Source organism: Myotis yumanensis, unplaced genomic scaffold, assembly GCF_028538775.1.
Source record: "Myotis yumanensis isolate MYYU_CA2020_CCGP unplaced genomic scaffold, mMyoYum1.0.hap1 SCAF_1, whole genome shotgun sequence".
NCBI lineage: Eukaryota > Metazoa > Chordata > Mammalia > Chiroptera > Vespertilionidae > Myotis > Myotis yumanensis.
In genome coordinates, this window is record NW_027223752.1 from 90,138,491 (window position 1) to 90,153,384 (window position 14,894).

The 14,894-nt window shown below is 40.8% G+C and overlaps 1 protein-coding gene across 2 annotated transcripts in view; it reads left to right on the forward strand.

Annotated features, from left to right (window-relative positions):
• The first annotated feature begins 4,169 nt into the window (after positions 1 to 4,169).
• Positions 4,170 to 14,894, forward strand: part of SCFD1 (sec1 family domain containing 1) — a 125,043-nt gene continuing 114,318 nt past the window's right edge. For both annotated transcript variants that reach the window (XM_070427379.1, XM_070427388.1), the window contains exons 1-3: positions 4,170 to 4,254; positions 9,080 to 9,150; positions 14,273 to 14,361. In XM_070427379.1, the coding sequence (XP_070283480.1) occupies positions 4,206 to 4,254; positions 9,080 to 9,150; positions 14,273 to 14,361 (209 nt within the window). In that variant the 5' untranslated portion in view covers positions 4,170 to 4,205. The remainder of the gene's footprint in view (positions 4,255 to 9,079; positions 9,151 to 14,272; positions 14,362 to 14,894) is intronic.

Below are 14,894 nucleotides of genomic sequence, written 5' to 3' on the forward strand. Positions count from 1 at the left end.
TTTCCTATTGTTCTCAATGTCAAGGAAAATCAAACATTTGCCTATTATGCATGTATTGTTAATGGTCTTTGGTTGATTTTATATTCATTCTTTTAAAAGCTTTACACTTTTTTGGTGTGAGAACTTCATTTGAAAACCTTTTACATAATTATCTACAATTATACTTGGTCGTTTTAAGGTAAATATTCTTTAAAATATCAGAAACTAGCTTATGATTTTATATTTTGTCATATTTAATTCCTATTTTATGAATAAGCCATTCTCTGTTTGGGTCAAGTAAAAAGCCTTCATTTGATTACTAACTTGAGAAATAAATCATTTTGGCTTCTACTTTATATCAAAACTTTCAATAATCTTTTTCCCTAATTATGTGGAAGCTAGTGTAACTTTTGTACTCAAAACTAAATTCTAAGGGGAGTATAATAGTTAAATTTTTCAGTGACTGCCTGTAGCAGTCATTATTATTAGAACAAGATTCTATTTATAAATCTGTAATCTTTTTATGTAGTGATTATCACGTGCTTCATTGTTACTTTTACAGTAAGCTATTAAACTAGTTTTTATGCTTCAAGTATTACAAAGTTTTATGCTTCAAGTAATGCAATACAAATCATAAGAACACACTGAATGATGGATTGCTTGATTGTGTATTAAATGTAGTTTAGGAATATTTGGGTTGCTTTGAAGAAACCCAGTTTTAAGTTCTCATTTTGACTTTTTCAATTGCCAGACATATTCTAATAGCTACTGTATGTGAACAGATATTGTGCTAGGTGATATTTTATGTGTCAGCCTATTTCTCCCTTTTTTTGAACACATCAGATGTAGCCAAAAAACATGACACTTAAGTGAAGTTTTTTAAATAAATGTGTTTATGCTACTAAAAGTGAAGTGCTTATATAAACTGAACTTGTCAGAATTTAACAAGATTAAATTTCCAAAATTATTTAGTAGATAGAAGATTCCACATTTGAGAGATCCTGCAGTCGCCTTATGCCTAGTAAACTCTTAAATGAGCTGTTCTGAGATATGCTATGTTAAAACTGTCCCCTAATGGCCTATTAAGCATGGCGTAGTGGTTGCCCTATGAACCTGGAGTTCAAGGTTCGATTCCTGGTCAGGGCACATGCCCCAGTTGCAGGCTCGATCCCCAGTACGGAGCGTGTAGGAGGCAGACAATGATTCTCCCTCTCCCTTTTTCTCTGAAACCAATTAAAAAATATATTTAAAAAACTATCCCCTAATGAAAAATTATAGTTTGCCAGAATAAATTATTTAAACCAAAAATCTGGGTAGGTAGAGCTGGTTAAATGGGTACAATAAATTAGGTTAACTATTACTCTGAAGCCATGGTTTGATTATTTCTGATTCTGACAATAATGTAACAAATAAATACCTTAGTCTTAGCTTTACAGAGACTACTTGTCTACTGCCAATCATCTGTGGGGCATATTTTTTAAAAATTTACATTATATGCACTCCTTGTTCAGGACAGGTTTTTATCATTTTTATGTAGATACTATATATAAATGTCTAGCATTTTCTTAACGTTTTTGTTTTATTTTAATTCTCATCCGAGGATCTTTTTCCATTGATTTTTAAAAAATTTATATTTTTATTGATTTCAGAGAGGTAGAAACATCAATGATGAGAGAGAATCATTGATTGGCTGCCTCCTGCACGCCCCACCCTGGGGATTGAGCCCGCAACCTGGGCATGTGCCCTTGACCAGAATTGAACCCGGGACCCTTCAGTCCGAAGGCCAACCCTCTATCCACTTAGCCACACCAGCCGGGGCTTTCCATTGATTTTTTAGAGAGAATGGAAGGGAGGGGGAGAGACAGAGAAGGAAACATCTATGTGAGAGATACCAATTGGTTGCCTCCCACATGTGTCCCAACCAGGGCTAGGAATCCAGCCTATAACCGAGGTCCATGCAGTAGTGAACCCAGGACCCTTCCTTCAGTCTGCAGGCTGACACTACTGAGCCAAACCCGCTATGGCAGTGGTTCTCAACCTGTGGGTCGAGACCCCTTTGGCGGTCGAACGACCCTTTCAAGGGGTCGCCTAAGACCATCCTGCATATCAGATATTTACATTATGATTCATAACAGTAGCAACATAACAGTTATGAAGTAGCAACGAAAATAAGTTTATGGTTGGGTCACAACATGAGGAACTGTATTTAAAGGGCCAGAAGGTTGAGAACCACTGGGCTAGGGCTTTCTTAGCATTTTAATGTGACATGTAGTCTTAGAGAGAAGTCTGGTGGAGCTGAAATGGTTAAATGATAGATTTGCATTTGAGAGAATTACCCAAATGAACAAGATCGGGCTCTCAGATGTTGGAAGATGGGCAAGCCTGTACATTTTCTATTCCATGGACACAAAAACTGAAGTAGACTTTCCAAAGGGCAGGAACTGTCATTTCTGTTTAATTAAAACACACCTAGATCATTGGTGATTCCTTCAAAATACTGTGATAGCACTGGCCAGGTGACTCAGGTAGTTGGAGCTCTCCTCTGACACCAAAAGGCTGAGGGGTTTGCTTTATGTTGGGTGTTCCTTCCCTGGTCGGGCACATACAGGAGGGAAGAGGTAGATGCGTCTCACATCAATATTTCTCTGTCTCTTCCTCCCTCTCTCCATCCCTCCCTCGAGTCAATAAAACATATCCTGCAATGATGATAAAAATAACTATTAAAAATATTAGTGATAGCACTAAATAAAGCAGCAAATATTCCAGTTAATTTCTTAGTGACTATGCCAATTAGCAAATGAGAGATAATTTAATTCTTAAAGGTTCGTAACTTTTACCAACCTCTCCCTATGACCTCCAGTTCCCAGCCCCTGATACATATAAGTCATACGATTCAGTAATGAACTTTCACCTTTAAGATGAATAAGGTCGGAGGACCTAATATATAACATAGTAACTGTAGTGATAACTACATTATGTAATTGAAATTTGCTTAGAGTAGAACTTAAATGTTCTCATATATATGGTGATGGATGTGATAACTAAAGGGGGGAATCCTTTCACCATATGATGTACACTTCAAATATCTTACAACTTTTGTCAATTATTCCTTCATAAAGCTGAAAAAAATAATAGGTGACACCAAGACATTAACTGCAAGAAAGAGATGGTTACAGAGATTCAGGAATAGGTTTGGACTGAAAAAATCACACAAGAAAAAAGAATGTAGGCTCACTTCCAAGATGTTTCCTAGTGGTGTTTAAGATCACCTGTCTTCATTTTCATAAAAATAAACAACTTTTATTTGTGAAATAGAGAAGTTAATGTTGTGTTATAGAAATGTGCTTTTCGTGTAATTGTTAGGGTAATTTTTAACTTATTTCTCATATAAATTTGAACGTTGTTTTCAAAGCAGATTTTGAGGCACAGGGTGTATGATTTCATTTCAGAATGAACATGCTCCACAGCTCTTGCAGTGGCATCAATGAACTCTATTAAACATAGGGGAGATGAGCTGTCATATTGTATCCATTTTCACATCCAATAAAATATGGATTAAATTAGGAATCATCAACATTGGATACATTTGATCATCAAATGGCTTCAAGTGTACATTAAAACACCAGCCTTATCCTACTTACCCACTCTCCCCCAAAGCAATGGTTTGTGATTTTGCAGTTACCTAAGGGATGGGAGGAAATACCACTTGGCCATCTTGCACCCTTCTGGCTCCTGTGTCCACGTAAGCAAAACGCCACCGTAAAACTGGACCATTGAGAAAAACATCGCTCCAAAACTGCCAGGAAAGGGGAGCCGGGAGGATACAGAAGAGGGAGCTGGCATTTAAGTGCCTCCTTTGTTGCAGGAGCTTCACTCCACGTTAGTCCCGTGTTCCTTAAACCCCTAAGTATGCTCCCAGCGAGGGATGTGTAAATGACCAAGCAGTTCAGTGTTTCCTGACGGTCTTAGCACTGCGCCACGCTCCCACCGTAAGAGTTCAGCTTCAAGCAGCTGCCACTGGAGAATAAAAGTCCCTACTGTTCCGCAGCAGAAAATCCCTACAGGGATCTGGCATTCACCCGCTCCGGGTGTCAAAGTTCTGCAGGGTGCAGCCGTGGGAGCGTCGCCCCCATCCACTTCCTTTAGCCCCGCCCCTCCGGGTTTTGCTTCCGGGGCGGTTGCGGCAGCCACGTCACCCCGGGCTCTGCTCGCCGGCCGGGCAGTGAATGGTGGGAGCCAAGATGGCGGCAGCTAGTATTCGAGAGAGACAAACAGGTACCGAGTCCTTCACTGCCTTCTCCCTGCGGTTCTGTGCCTGCGCTGGGACGCCCTCTTCCTCTGCGGGTCGCCTCCCTCGGTCGCAGCGCCTGGAGCTGGGAGACGGGCCTCCAGGAGTTTGATCCGGTTCCCGGAGCATCGAGAGCCCCTCCCCTTGGGAGTTTTTAGGGAAGAGATGCCATGGACCTGAGAGCTCGGCCCCGCTAGGGGTGGAGGAGCCGGGCTTGTGCAGGGGGCCGGCTGGGTGGTCCTTTCCTACGGAGCCTCCGAGGCCGTCAGGACGAGCTCAGGAGGGTGGCATTTCCCCCTCGGTGTTGCCTCTCCGGGTTTGTTTCTGTGCGCGGTTCAGTTCTCTCCGTTTTCACGGTGAAAGTTTCGTTTTCTGGCATCCCCACCGCAGTTAAAAAAACAAGTATTCTTTTCAGGGCAGCTTGCGTCCGGCCGCTTCACCTTTGGACGCGGTCACTGGGGTACCCGACGGGAAAGGCCGGGTGGTTTCCCCAGCTCCGGGGAGGGGATGGGAGGGGGGAATAGCCTTACCGTGTTAGCTGGTTCACAGGTTCGTGTTTTCAAACTGCACGTGCAGTATATACAGTGAGACAAGTATACAGTTCTTCCCCTGAGCTCTGATATGTTTTCCTATCTTCGATATGCTTAGTTTTGCCTTAATTTCTTAGGCAACTTGCATTTTACCTGTTAGCTACAAACTGATGGTCTATGCCTGTTAGCCAGTTGTCTTAAAAGTTCGCAAGGACTTTTAATTCTGAGGAGCTAGTGGAAATAAGCCATCAAAAATGTGCAAACTTGTAAATTCTGTCTCTTGTAATTATTTTAGGTTGCATGTAAATTTGAATAGGAAAACAATTGGTTGTGATTAAGGTGGCCTATAGCGGGGATTTGGGCTGTGCTTGATTCCTTCCTTCGGGTTTCAAAGAAAAAAATTAATGACAGACTTCAGACTGATAATGACACACAGTGCATACTGAGTTGCGTTCTGCTTTCCCCAATAGATAATTTAATATAAGCTATCAGATGAAGGCAGGCATAACTTACATATATGAAAGTTCTAATAAGATTTGGGGAATACCTGCCATTCATTTTATCTGTGGAAGCAGATAGATGCCCCACTTGTTTTTGAGGTATGGTTCTGACAGCTTAATGAAGCCCAGTGAATTAGGTTATACTACATATTAAAATAAGATCTGAAGGAACACTCGTTACCAATACAAAGGAGCTTTTTGAAAAATGAAAATTGGGGACCCTCTCCCCCTCCCTACCTGGGAGTCCATTCTGTGGGACCCTTTCCCTCTCCCTACTTGGGAGTCAGTTCTGTGGGATTCTTTCCCTCTCCTCATGTGGGAGTCTGTACTTGTTCTTCAATGAATTTCCACCTTTGCTATAAAAAAAAAGAAAAAAGAAAATTGTATGGTAGTAATTTTTATATGCAGGAACTGTAGAATTTAAAATCTAACAGCATAATTTCAATTTCTGCAGAAATGAAGTTAATTATAGCAAGATTTCACATCATTACTAGATAGGTTATGCCGGCTTAATCGTTTATAATATTAGTACCCACAAATTCTCTCTTATTTTCAGAGAAAGATCAACCCTATTATATATGTTATAGTCGCAGAATTATACATCTCCCTGATATGTACTGAAAATGTTTTGGGAAATAACTCACAGTCAATTCTCAGATATTCCAAGTACCAGACAGTGTGATACAGAGGAGTTTGCAGTCAATTTGGGTAGATAACGGTTGATATATAATGAGCATTTAGTATTGCCGGGCACTGGTTTTAGTGATTTTCATATGTATTATTGTCTCCATTTTGCAGATGCCTGTTTTTTTGCTTTGCTTGTCTGAAGAATCTTTATTCATCTTAAAGGTCCCCTTAAAAGCCATCTTGTTTGTGCATGTGTCCTGGACCACTGCCCTCTCTTTTTCGGCCTTTAGTTCAACAGGCAGAATCCTGTGCTTCCATGGTCCTTCATGCATGCCTCTGTGTTGCGGTTCTTGCTCAGCTCCCTCACTTCTGAGCATTGGAGAGTCACAGACCAACTGCTTTCTCTCTTGTGATCTCTTGAGCTTCTTGGATAAATAGGTATTATCTACATACTGACGATCCCCAAGTTCATCTCTCTAGCTTGTCCTCTGAACTCAGTATACCCCATATCAATTAATGGCAACTCCATTCGGGTAGTTACTCAGGTCAAAAACCTTGGAGTTTTCTTGACTTCTCTCTTTCATATCCCACACCCAGGTCTGTCCATAAATCTTGTCAGCTCTATTGTGGATTTTTAAAAAAATATATATTTTATTGATTTTTTTACAGAGAGGAAGGGAGAGGGACAGAGAGCTAGAAACATCGATGAGAGAGAAACATCGATCAGCTGCCTACTGCACATCTCCTACTGGGGATATGCCCGCAACCAAGGTACATGCCCCCGACTGGAATCGAACCTGGGACCCTTGAGTCCGCAGGCCGACGCTCTATCCACCCAGCCAAACCGGTTTCGGCTATTGTGGATTTTTAAAAAAAATATGTTTTATTGATTTCAGGGAGAGGAAGGGAGAGAGAGAGAGAGAAACATCAATGATGAGAATCATCGGTCGGCTGTCTCCTGCATGCCCCCTACTGGGGATCGAGCCCGCAACCGGGGCATGTGCCTTTGACCGGAATGGAACCTGGGACTTTTCAGTATGCAGGCTGATGCTTTATCCACTGAGCCAAGCCAGCCGGGGCGTCGGCTCTATTCAGAAGCTATTTCCAGGATCTGACCGTTGTCATTGCTGTCTCCCATGTCCAAGCCACCATGAATTTCTGTAATAACTGCCTATTTGATCTCCTTGCTTTTGCATCCCTGTCCCCCTTCATTTTTCTTCACACAGTACTCAAATGTTACATATTTACTCAAAACGCTCCAGCTGCTTCCTGTTTCATTCATAGTAAAAGCCACAGTGATTTTACAGTGGTCTACAGCAGTGGTTGGCAGTCACTGGTCTACAAGACTCCAGATGATCTGATTCGCACTTAATTTTTTGACCTCATTCCCTGTTATTACTCCCTTTTCTAACCACACTAGACTTCCCACTTCAGAGCCTTTATATGTGTTTTTTCTATCTAGAATATTCTTTTAGAGATATCTGTGGCCCACTCCCTCATTTCCTTTAGGCCTTTATTCAGATGTTACCTACTCAGGAGACCTTTCCTGACTACTTAAAATTAAACCACTATTTCTTCTTCCCCCTTCCCTTCCTTGTTTTTCTCCATAGCTCTTATCCTGATCACACATACCACATGTTTTATTTATTTTGTTGTTTTTTCCCCCCCAACTAAAATGAAAGCTACTTGAGGATAGGTAATTTTATTGTCTGTTTTGTTTAATGTCAACAACTAAAACTGTGTCCAGCAGATGGTAAACACTACTAAACATTTTTTGAATGAGTTGAGTATATAGTGAATGAGTAAAAACAAAAACAAAAACATTTCAGGCAAGGGTGGAACTACATTAGCCAAATCTAGAACTGTGGATAATATGTTTAGGGCCAATAAAGGAAATTAGTTTGTCATTTGAGCTAAAAGCAATGATTTACGCCTTTAGGGTGTTACTCTGATGAAAGTAAAATTACATTCTTATACATTATTTGTACACAGGCCTTTTGCTTTATTAACAAACTCACTGTGTCAAAACCTCTGTTAACAAGTTGGCCAAAGCTCAGAGTTGGGGATATTCATCTAGATGGGGCTGAGAAGGCAAATACCTGCTGTTACCGGCCTCTCATTTAGCCGAGGCCTACCTCTGGAGAACTCTACACCTGGGGCTCACATGCAGCTCAGGCTGTGGTTCTTCCCAGGTGTCCTGTGTCAAGAGTGAGCAGCTGTTCCTAGAAACGAGATTCTCTCTGTTGGGCCCTGAGTGCCAGGATGGTGGCATCTCTGTTGTCTGAAGGTGGGAGGAAGGAAGAGCTCTTTTAAAGCACAGTGGGAGTGTTAATCCTGGAGCACCTGCTATGCCTCATGTGTTAGTCATCTTTATGCAAAGTGGTTTTTGTTTGTTTATGTATTTTTTGTATAATACCGTAACACCCATGAGCTACTGAAGTAGGTGTAAATTAGTATTGGCAATGTGTGTTATTGGCTGGGCATTAGGTACTAATATTTTACCAAAACGTTATGTCTGAATGTACACACATAAATATGCAAATATATCACTGAAATGCAATTTTCTATTTTACCTGCCTCAAGAAACAAGCATTTAATAGAACGTTTTCTAGTGAGCGAGTGAATATGCTGTAAATTAATATTCAGGTAATTTGAGCATTATGTAATTCTCTAGTAGGAGTTGGGTTTGTAGATTATTCTGTATTAATAATAAAGCCTTTTCAAAAATGCTTTTTAAAATCAACTAAGTAGATTTTAGTGTTGCCAATCTTTTAAAAATTAAATCACCTAAAGAGTACCTACCCTATTTGGTCATCTCATCTTCACATAGAAGTACATCAAGATTTTTATTTTCCTTAAAATTAATTATACCTGAGTCTGTTATTTTATCACATGAACAGATGAGCAGTAAAAACCACAGAAATAGCCCAATGGGCGTGACTCAGTGGTTGAGCATCGACCTATGAGGCAGGAGGTCACGGTTCCATTCCTGGTCAGGGCACAAGAGTTTCAGGCTCAATACCCAGTCATTTGATTAATTAGTTTTATTTGAATAATTTGTGTATTTTGTTTTGAGGTAGTAAGTAATAAATGTGGGGAAAAAGTGAAATCCTAAAAAACAATGTTATATTTAATGAGACTCTTTTTATTTCCAGTGGCTTTGAAACGTATGTTGAATTTCAATGTACCTCATGTTAAAAACAGCACTGGAGAACCAGTATGGAAGGTAAGAGGGTTTATTTTAATGGGGACTATTCCCTTTTTCTCAGCCCTTATTGGTGGTGATTGGATGGAATTTCTTGTTAATACTGAACAGTAGGACATTTTAGTGGTAATACATGAATATTTTATTTTTATTTAACATGACTTCTTAATGTGAATCTTTTTGATAAATACTATATGGAGTAAGTCAGGCAATGATAGTAGCATTTCATCTAGGTAATTCTGATCTCCTGGGCAGCACCCCTCTCTTAGGTCTTTACTCTGGTTGATGTTTTGTTCTTTAGCTCTGCTAGTCCAGAGTTTGGATCTTGCAAGCTTGCTCAGGGTTAGTGAGACTCTGGGGATTGGTCCATTTTAATCAACTCTTGAGAGAGTGATCTGTAAACCAAAATGCCACTTCATTGCCCTAGCCTAGCCGATTCGGCTCAGTGGATAGAGAGTTGGCCTGTGGACTAAAGGGTCCCAGGTTTGATTCCGGCCAAGGGCACATGCCTGGGTTGTGGGCTAGGTCCCCCTGTCCCCCAGTAGGGGGCATGCAGGAGGCAGCCAATCACTCTGAAATCAATGGGGAAAAAATGACACTTCATTAATTTACTGATATATAAAACTATTAGTAAAACTGGTAATTGGATCAGAAAGCAATCCATAATCTTTCTCCCTGAGCTATTTCATTCTAAACTTCGTGCTGCCTCTAGCTCTTTCTTCAAAGAGAGAATGCAGTCAATTAGTTTCAAACTTATCAGTTTATCATCACTTTAAATTTAATTAAGAACAAGTCAACTTGGTTACAGTTTTGGGTGTTTTGAAAATTCTCCACGAGTCCTTAGAAGTACTTTGGTTAAAGCTATCTATATTGAATTATTCATAGTTTAAGTTTGAGCATATCCCCTAACTTCCCCCTTCCTTCCTCGTTATTTATGGGCATCTCCTTATATTGCCCCTTGCATAAACTATATTTGTTTACTTTTTAATGTTTTTATTGATTTTTAGAGAGAGAGAGATAAAAACATCAATGAGAGAGAAACAGATGAGAGGCTGCCTCCTGCAAGTCTCCTATTGGGGATCAAGCCTGAAACCCAGGCAACATCAGTTTGTTTTCTATATCTATGAGTTTGTTTCTGTTTTTATTGTTCATTTATTTTGTTTTTCAGACTTCACGTGTAAGTGAAATCTTTCTCTGTCTGACTTATTTCAATTATCGTAATGCTCTCTAGGTCCATCAGTGTTGTTGCACATGGAAAGATTTCATTCATTTTATGGCTGAGTAATATTCCATTGATTATGTGTACTGTATCTTCTTTATCCAGTTGTCTGTTGATGGACACTTAGGTTGCTTCCATACTTGGCTATAGTATATGAAATGTCCTTTCTCTCTCTTTCTTTCTTCCTTTCTCTCTCTCTCTCTCTCTCTCTTTTAAATCCTCACCAGAGGATATTTTTTCCATTGATTTTCAGGCAGAGTGGAAGGGGAGAGGGAGGGAGAGAGAGAGAGAGACATCAGTGTGAGAGAGGCACATCGATTGGTTTCCTCCTTCACGGGCCCCAACCAGGGTCAGGGATCGAATGGCAGTGGAGGCACATGCCCTTGAGCCAAGCCAGCCAAGGCTTCTTTGTCTCTTTATGGCCTTTTTTTAAAAGTTTATTTTATCTGATAAAGGTATTGCTAGCCAAGCTTTTTTTTTCTTTTTCATTTCCATTTTCATGAAATATTCTTTTCCATCCCTTTACTTTCATTCTGTGTGTGTCCTTCTATCTGAAGTGGGTCTCTTTTAGGCAGCATATGTATAGGTTTGTTTTTTTAAAATATATTTTTATTAATTTCAGAGAGGAAGGGAGAGTGAGAGAGAGATATATAAACATCCATGATGAGAGAAAATCATAGATTGGCTGCCTCCTACACACCCCACATTGGGAATCAAGCCCGAAACTCAGGCATGTGTCCTGACCAGGAATTGAACCGTAACCTCCTGATTCATACATAGGTCGACACTCAACCACTGAGCCATGCCAGCCAGGCTTGTATTCTTTTTCATTCAGCCATCCTTTTTCCTTTTATTAGAGCATTTAATCCATTTACATTTAAAGTGATTTTTAAAAATATGTATTTTTATTGATTTCAGACAGAGAGGAAGGGAGAGGGGGAGAGAGACAGAAACATCAATGATGAGAGAAAATCATCAATCAACCGCCTCCTGCACGCCCCCCACTGGGGATCGAGCCCACAACACCCGGGCATGCTCTTGACCGGAACCGAACCCAGGACCCTTCAGTCCTCAGGCCAACACTCTATCCACTGAGCCAAACCAGCCAGGGCTAAAGTGATTATTGATAGGTTAGTCATTATTGCCATTTTATTATTAATATTTTTTATCTTCTTCATAAAGAAGTTAACGTTTTTTTGTAATACTGGTTTAGTGGTGATGAACTCCTTTAGCTTTTTCTTGTCTGGAAAGCTCTTTATATCTCCTTTTATTTTTATTTTTTTTAATTGATTTCAGAGAGGAAGGAAGAGGGAGAGAGAGGTAGAAACATCAATGATGAGAAAGAATCATTGATCAGCTGCCTCCTGCACGCCATCCCCACCCCCCCGGGGATCGAGCTCACATCCAAGGGCATGTGCCCTTGACTGGAATTGAACCTGGGACCCTTCAGTCCACAGGCCGACACTCTATCCACTGAGCCAGACTGGCTAGGGCTCTCCCTTGATTTTAAATGACAGCCTTACTGGGTAATTTTGGTCATAGTTCCTTGATTTTCATCACTTTGATTAGTTCATGCCAGTCCCTTCTGGCCTGTAATGTTGAGAAATCATCTGACAGTCTTATGGGAGGTCCCTTGTAGGTAATTAACTGCTTTTCTCTTGCTGCTTTTAAAATTCTCTGTCTTTAACCTTTGGCATTTAAATTACCATCTCTCTTGGTGTGGGCCTCTTTTGATTCATCTTGTTTTGGCTCTCTGCTCTTTCTGGACTTGTATGTCTATTTTCTTCTCCGGGTAGGGGAAGTTTTCTGTCATTATTTCTTCAAATAGGTTTTATTCCCTTATTCTCACTCTTCTTCTGGTGGTACCAAATGTTGTTACACTTGAAGTTGTCCCAGATGTCCCTTAAATTGTCTTTTAATATATATATATATATTGCTGTTTCTATTGGGTGTTTTCAGCTACTTTGTGTTCCAAATCACTGATTCAGTTCTCTGCTTCATCTGATCTGTTGTTGGTTCCATCTTCATTTCAGTTATTGTGTTCTTCCTTGGTTCTTTTTTATGGTTTTTTTTTTTATCTTTGTGTAAGTTCTCCCTGATTTCATCTGTTCTTCCTCTATGTTCATTGAATATCCTTATACCCAGTGTTTTGAACTCTATGTGGTAGATTGCTTGCCTTCATTTTGTTTAGTTCTTTTTCTGGAGTTTTGTCCTATTTTTTCATGTGGGACATGTTTCTTTCCTTCTCATTTTGACTGACTCCCTATATTTATTTATAGGTACTAGATAGATCTGCAGTGTCTCCCAGTCTTGGCAGAGTGGCCTTAAGTAGTAGGTGTTCTGTAGTAGATGTCAGAGTGGGGCCCACTGGTGCAGACTACCTGATCACCTGAGCTGGGTGATTGCTATTGGTATGCCAGTGGATGGGATTGACCCCCAGGCTGACTGGATGTGAGGATTGGCCATAATTACAGTGGATGAGCTGTAGTGGGGAGGTTGACCCGATTGAGTGGGAATAACTGTAGTGGGGCTCTGGTGCTTGCCATGTCCACCCTTTGGGTGTGTCATTTGTGGAGCTAATTCGGTGGTGCTCTGGTATGGCCTGAAGATGGCTACTGGGTGTATTGGTTCTAGGGCCTCTTGGGAGGGCCTCTGGTGCACGTCCAAATCAGCCAATGCCTGTGCCTGGCAGGGACCACCTGGTAGGACTTACAGTGATCTGTGGTTGTTTTCAGCCTATACTGGACTTGGAGGTGCCTGGGAGAGGCTATGCTGCAAACCAAGGCCAACTGCCACTCATGGCAGGGACCACTTAGCAAGGGGTACAGGGCATGCTGAAGACTGCCGCTGCTTGTTTGGTGTTTGTGGACTTTGAGAGGTTAAAGTAAAGTCCAAAGTGTGAGCCAAGGCCAACAGCATGTGAGGAACAGCCACTAATTGAGGTTTGGGCTGGTGCATGGGTTGGGTAGGGAAAGTTTTCAGGGAATCAGTTTGAATCCAGTTTGATGGAGACTCAAGATTTGGTGCCCACTTGCACCTGCAGGCTGGGTGGGGGTGGGCTCAGCAAAGGAACAAAGGCACCTGCCAGCAGTTTGGTCCCAGAGAGAGCTGCTCCTCCAGCCCTCACCCTGAATCTAGAGAATTCAGTTCCTCCCCCTATGTCCCTAGTGCTTTCCAAGCTGCTACTCTGTGCTGGAGCTTAGAGTGAGTGAGTTTGTGAGTGAATAAGCCTGTTTTAGTCCCTTTAAGACTTCAGCACCTCGGTCTACAGCAGCAGCCCCTCTCTCGAACTCCCCTCACTTGGACACACTCACTGCTGGTTTTCACAGCCAGATGTTTGGGGGACTATCCCTTCGTTATTGGTGCTGAGGGCTGGGATCCCTCATTCTTCAGGGAGGACCTCCACAGCCACGATATCCATCCCAATTCTTAAACTGCCACACGTGGGAGTGGGACCAGCCTGTTCTGCATCTCTGCCCCTCCTACCAGTCTCAGTATGGCTTGCATTTTTCCTTAGTTGTAGGAGTTCAGTTCAGCTAGTCTTCAGGTGATTGTCAAGGATGGTTGTTCTGTCATTTAGTTGTAATTTCGATGTGGTTGTGGGAGGAAGCACGCACAGCGTTTACCTACTCTGCCATCTTGACCAAAAGTCCTCTAGTATATTTTTTAACATAGAAAAAGTAGTCTGTAAGAAGAAATTTATATAATTATTAATTTATTTTAGCCTAAGTAGTAATGTTTTAAGAATGGATTACTGCATGAATGGGAATTTTAGTGAAAATGCTAGAAAATATTAAATTGGTATATGTATAAGAATTCAATATACTTTGATTAAAATAAAATGTATATCAACATTGTCATAGTATGGGCTCTCTATTGACTGTTCACTGATAATGATGTTTAAAAACCACAATTTTTTACTAGGTGCTCATTTATGACAGATTTGGCCAGGATATCATCTCTCCTCTCCTCTCTGTGAAGGAGCTGAGAGACATGGGAATCACTCTGCATCTGTGAGTTTTAACATATTTCTAATAATGGCATTTGTTTTCAAATAGTTGTTGAAGATTTCTTTGGGTACCTTAAAATTATTAGGGGGCATTTATAGAGAATATAATGTTAAGTTGCAGTATTTTATAGAATAACATTTTATAATCTTCCTTTATTCAACCCTTTATTTCTTTTTTTTTTTAAATTTTTTTTATTGATTTCAGAGAGGAAGGGAGAGTGAGCGAGAGAGAGAATCATCAGAGAGAGAATCATCAGTGATGAGAGAGTATCATTGATTGGCTGCCTCCTGCATGCCCCTTATTGGGGATCAAGCTCCAACTTGGGCATATGCCCTTGACTGGAATAGAACCCGGGACCCATCAGTCCACAGGCCAACACTCTTATCTACTGAACCAAACCAGTGAGGGCAAATCCCCAGTCTAAAACTTTTGAATTTCAGAATTTAAATTTTCTCTCATATTTTTTTCTACAGACTGGTTTACCCTCTTATGTGAAGGAAAAGGACTGGTTGTCTTAAGATCTCTTCCAGCTCTAA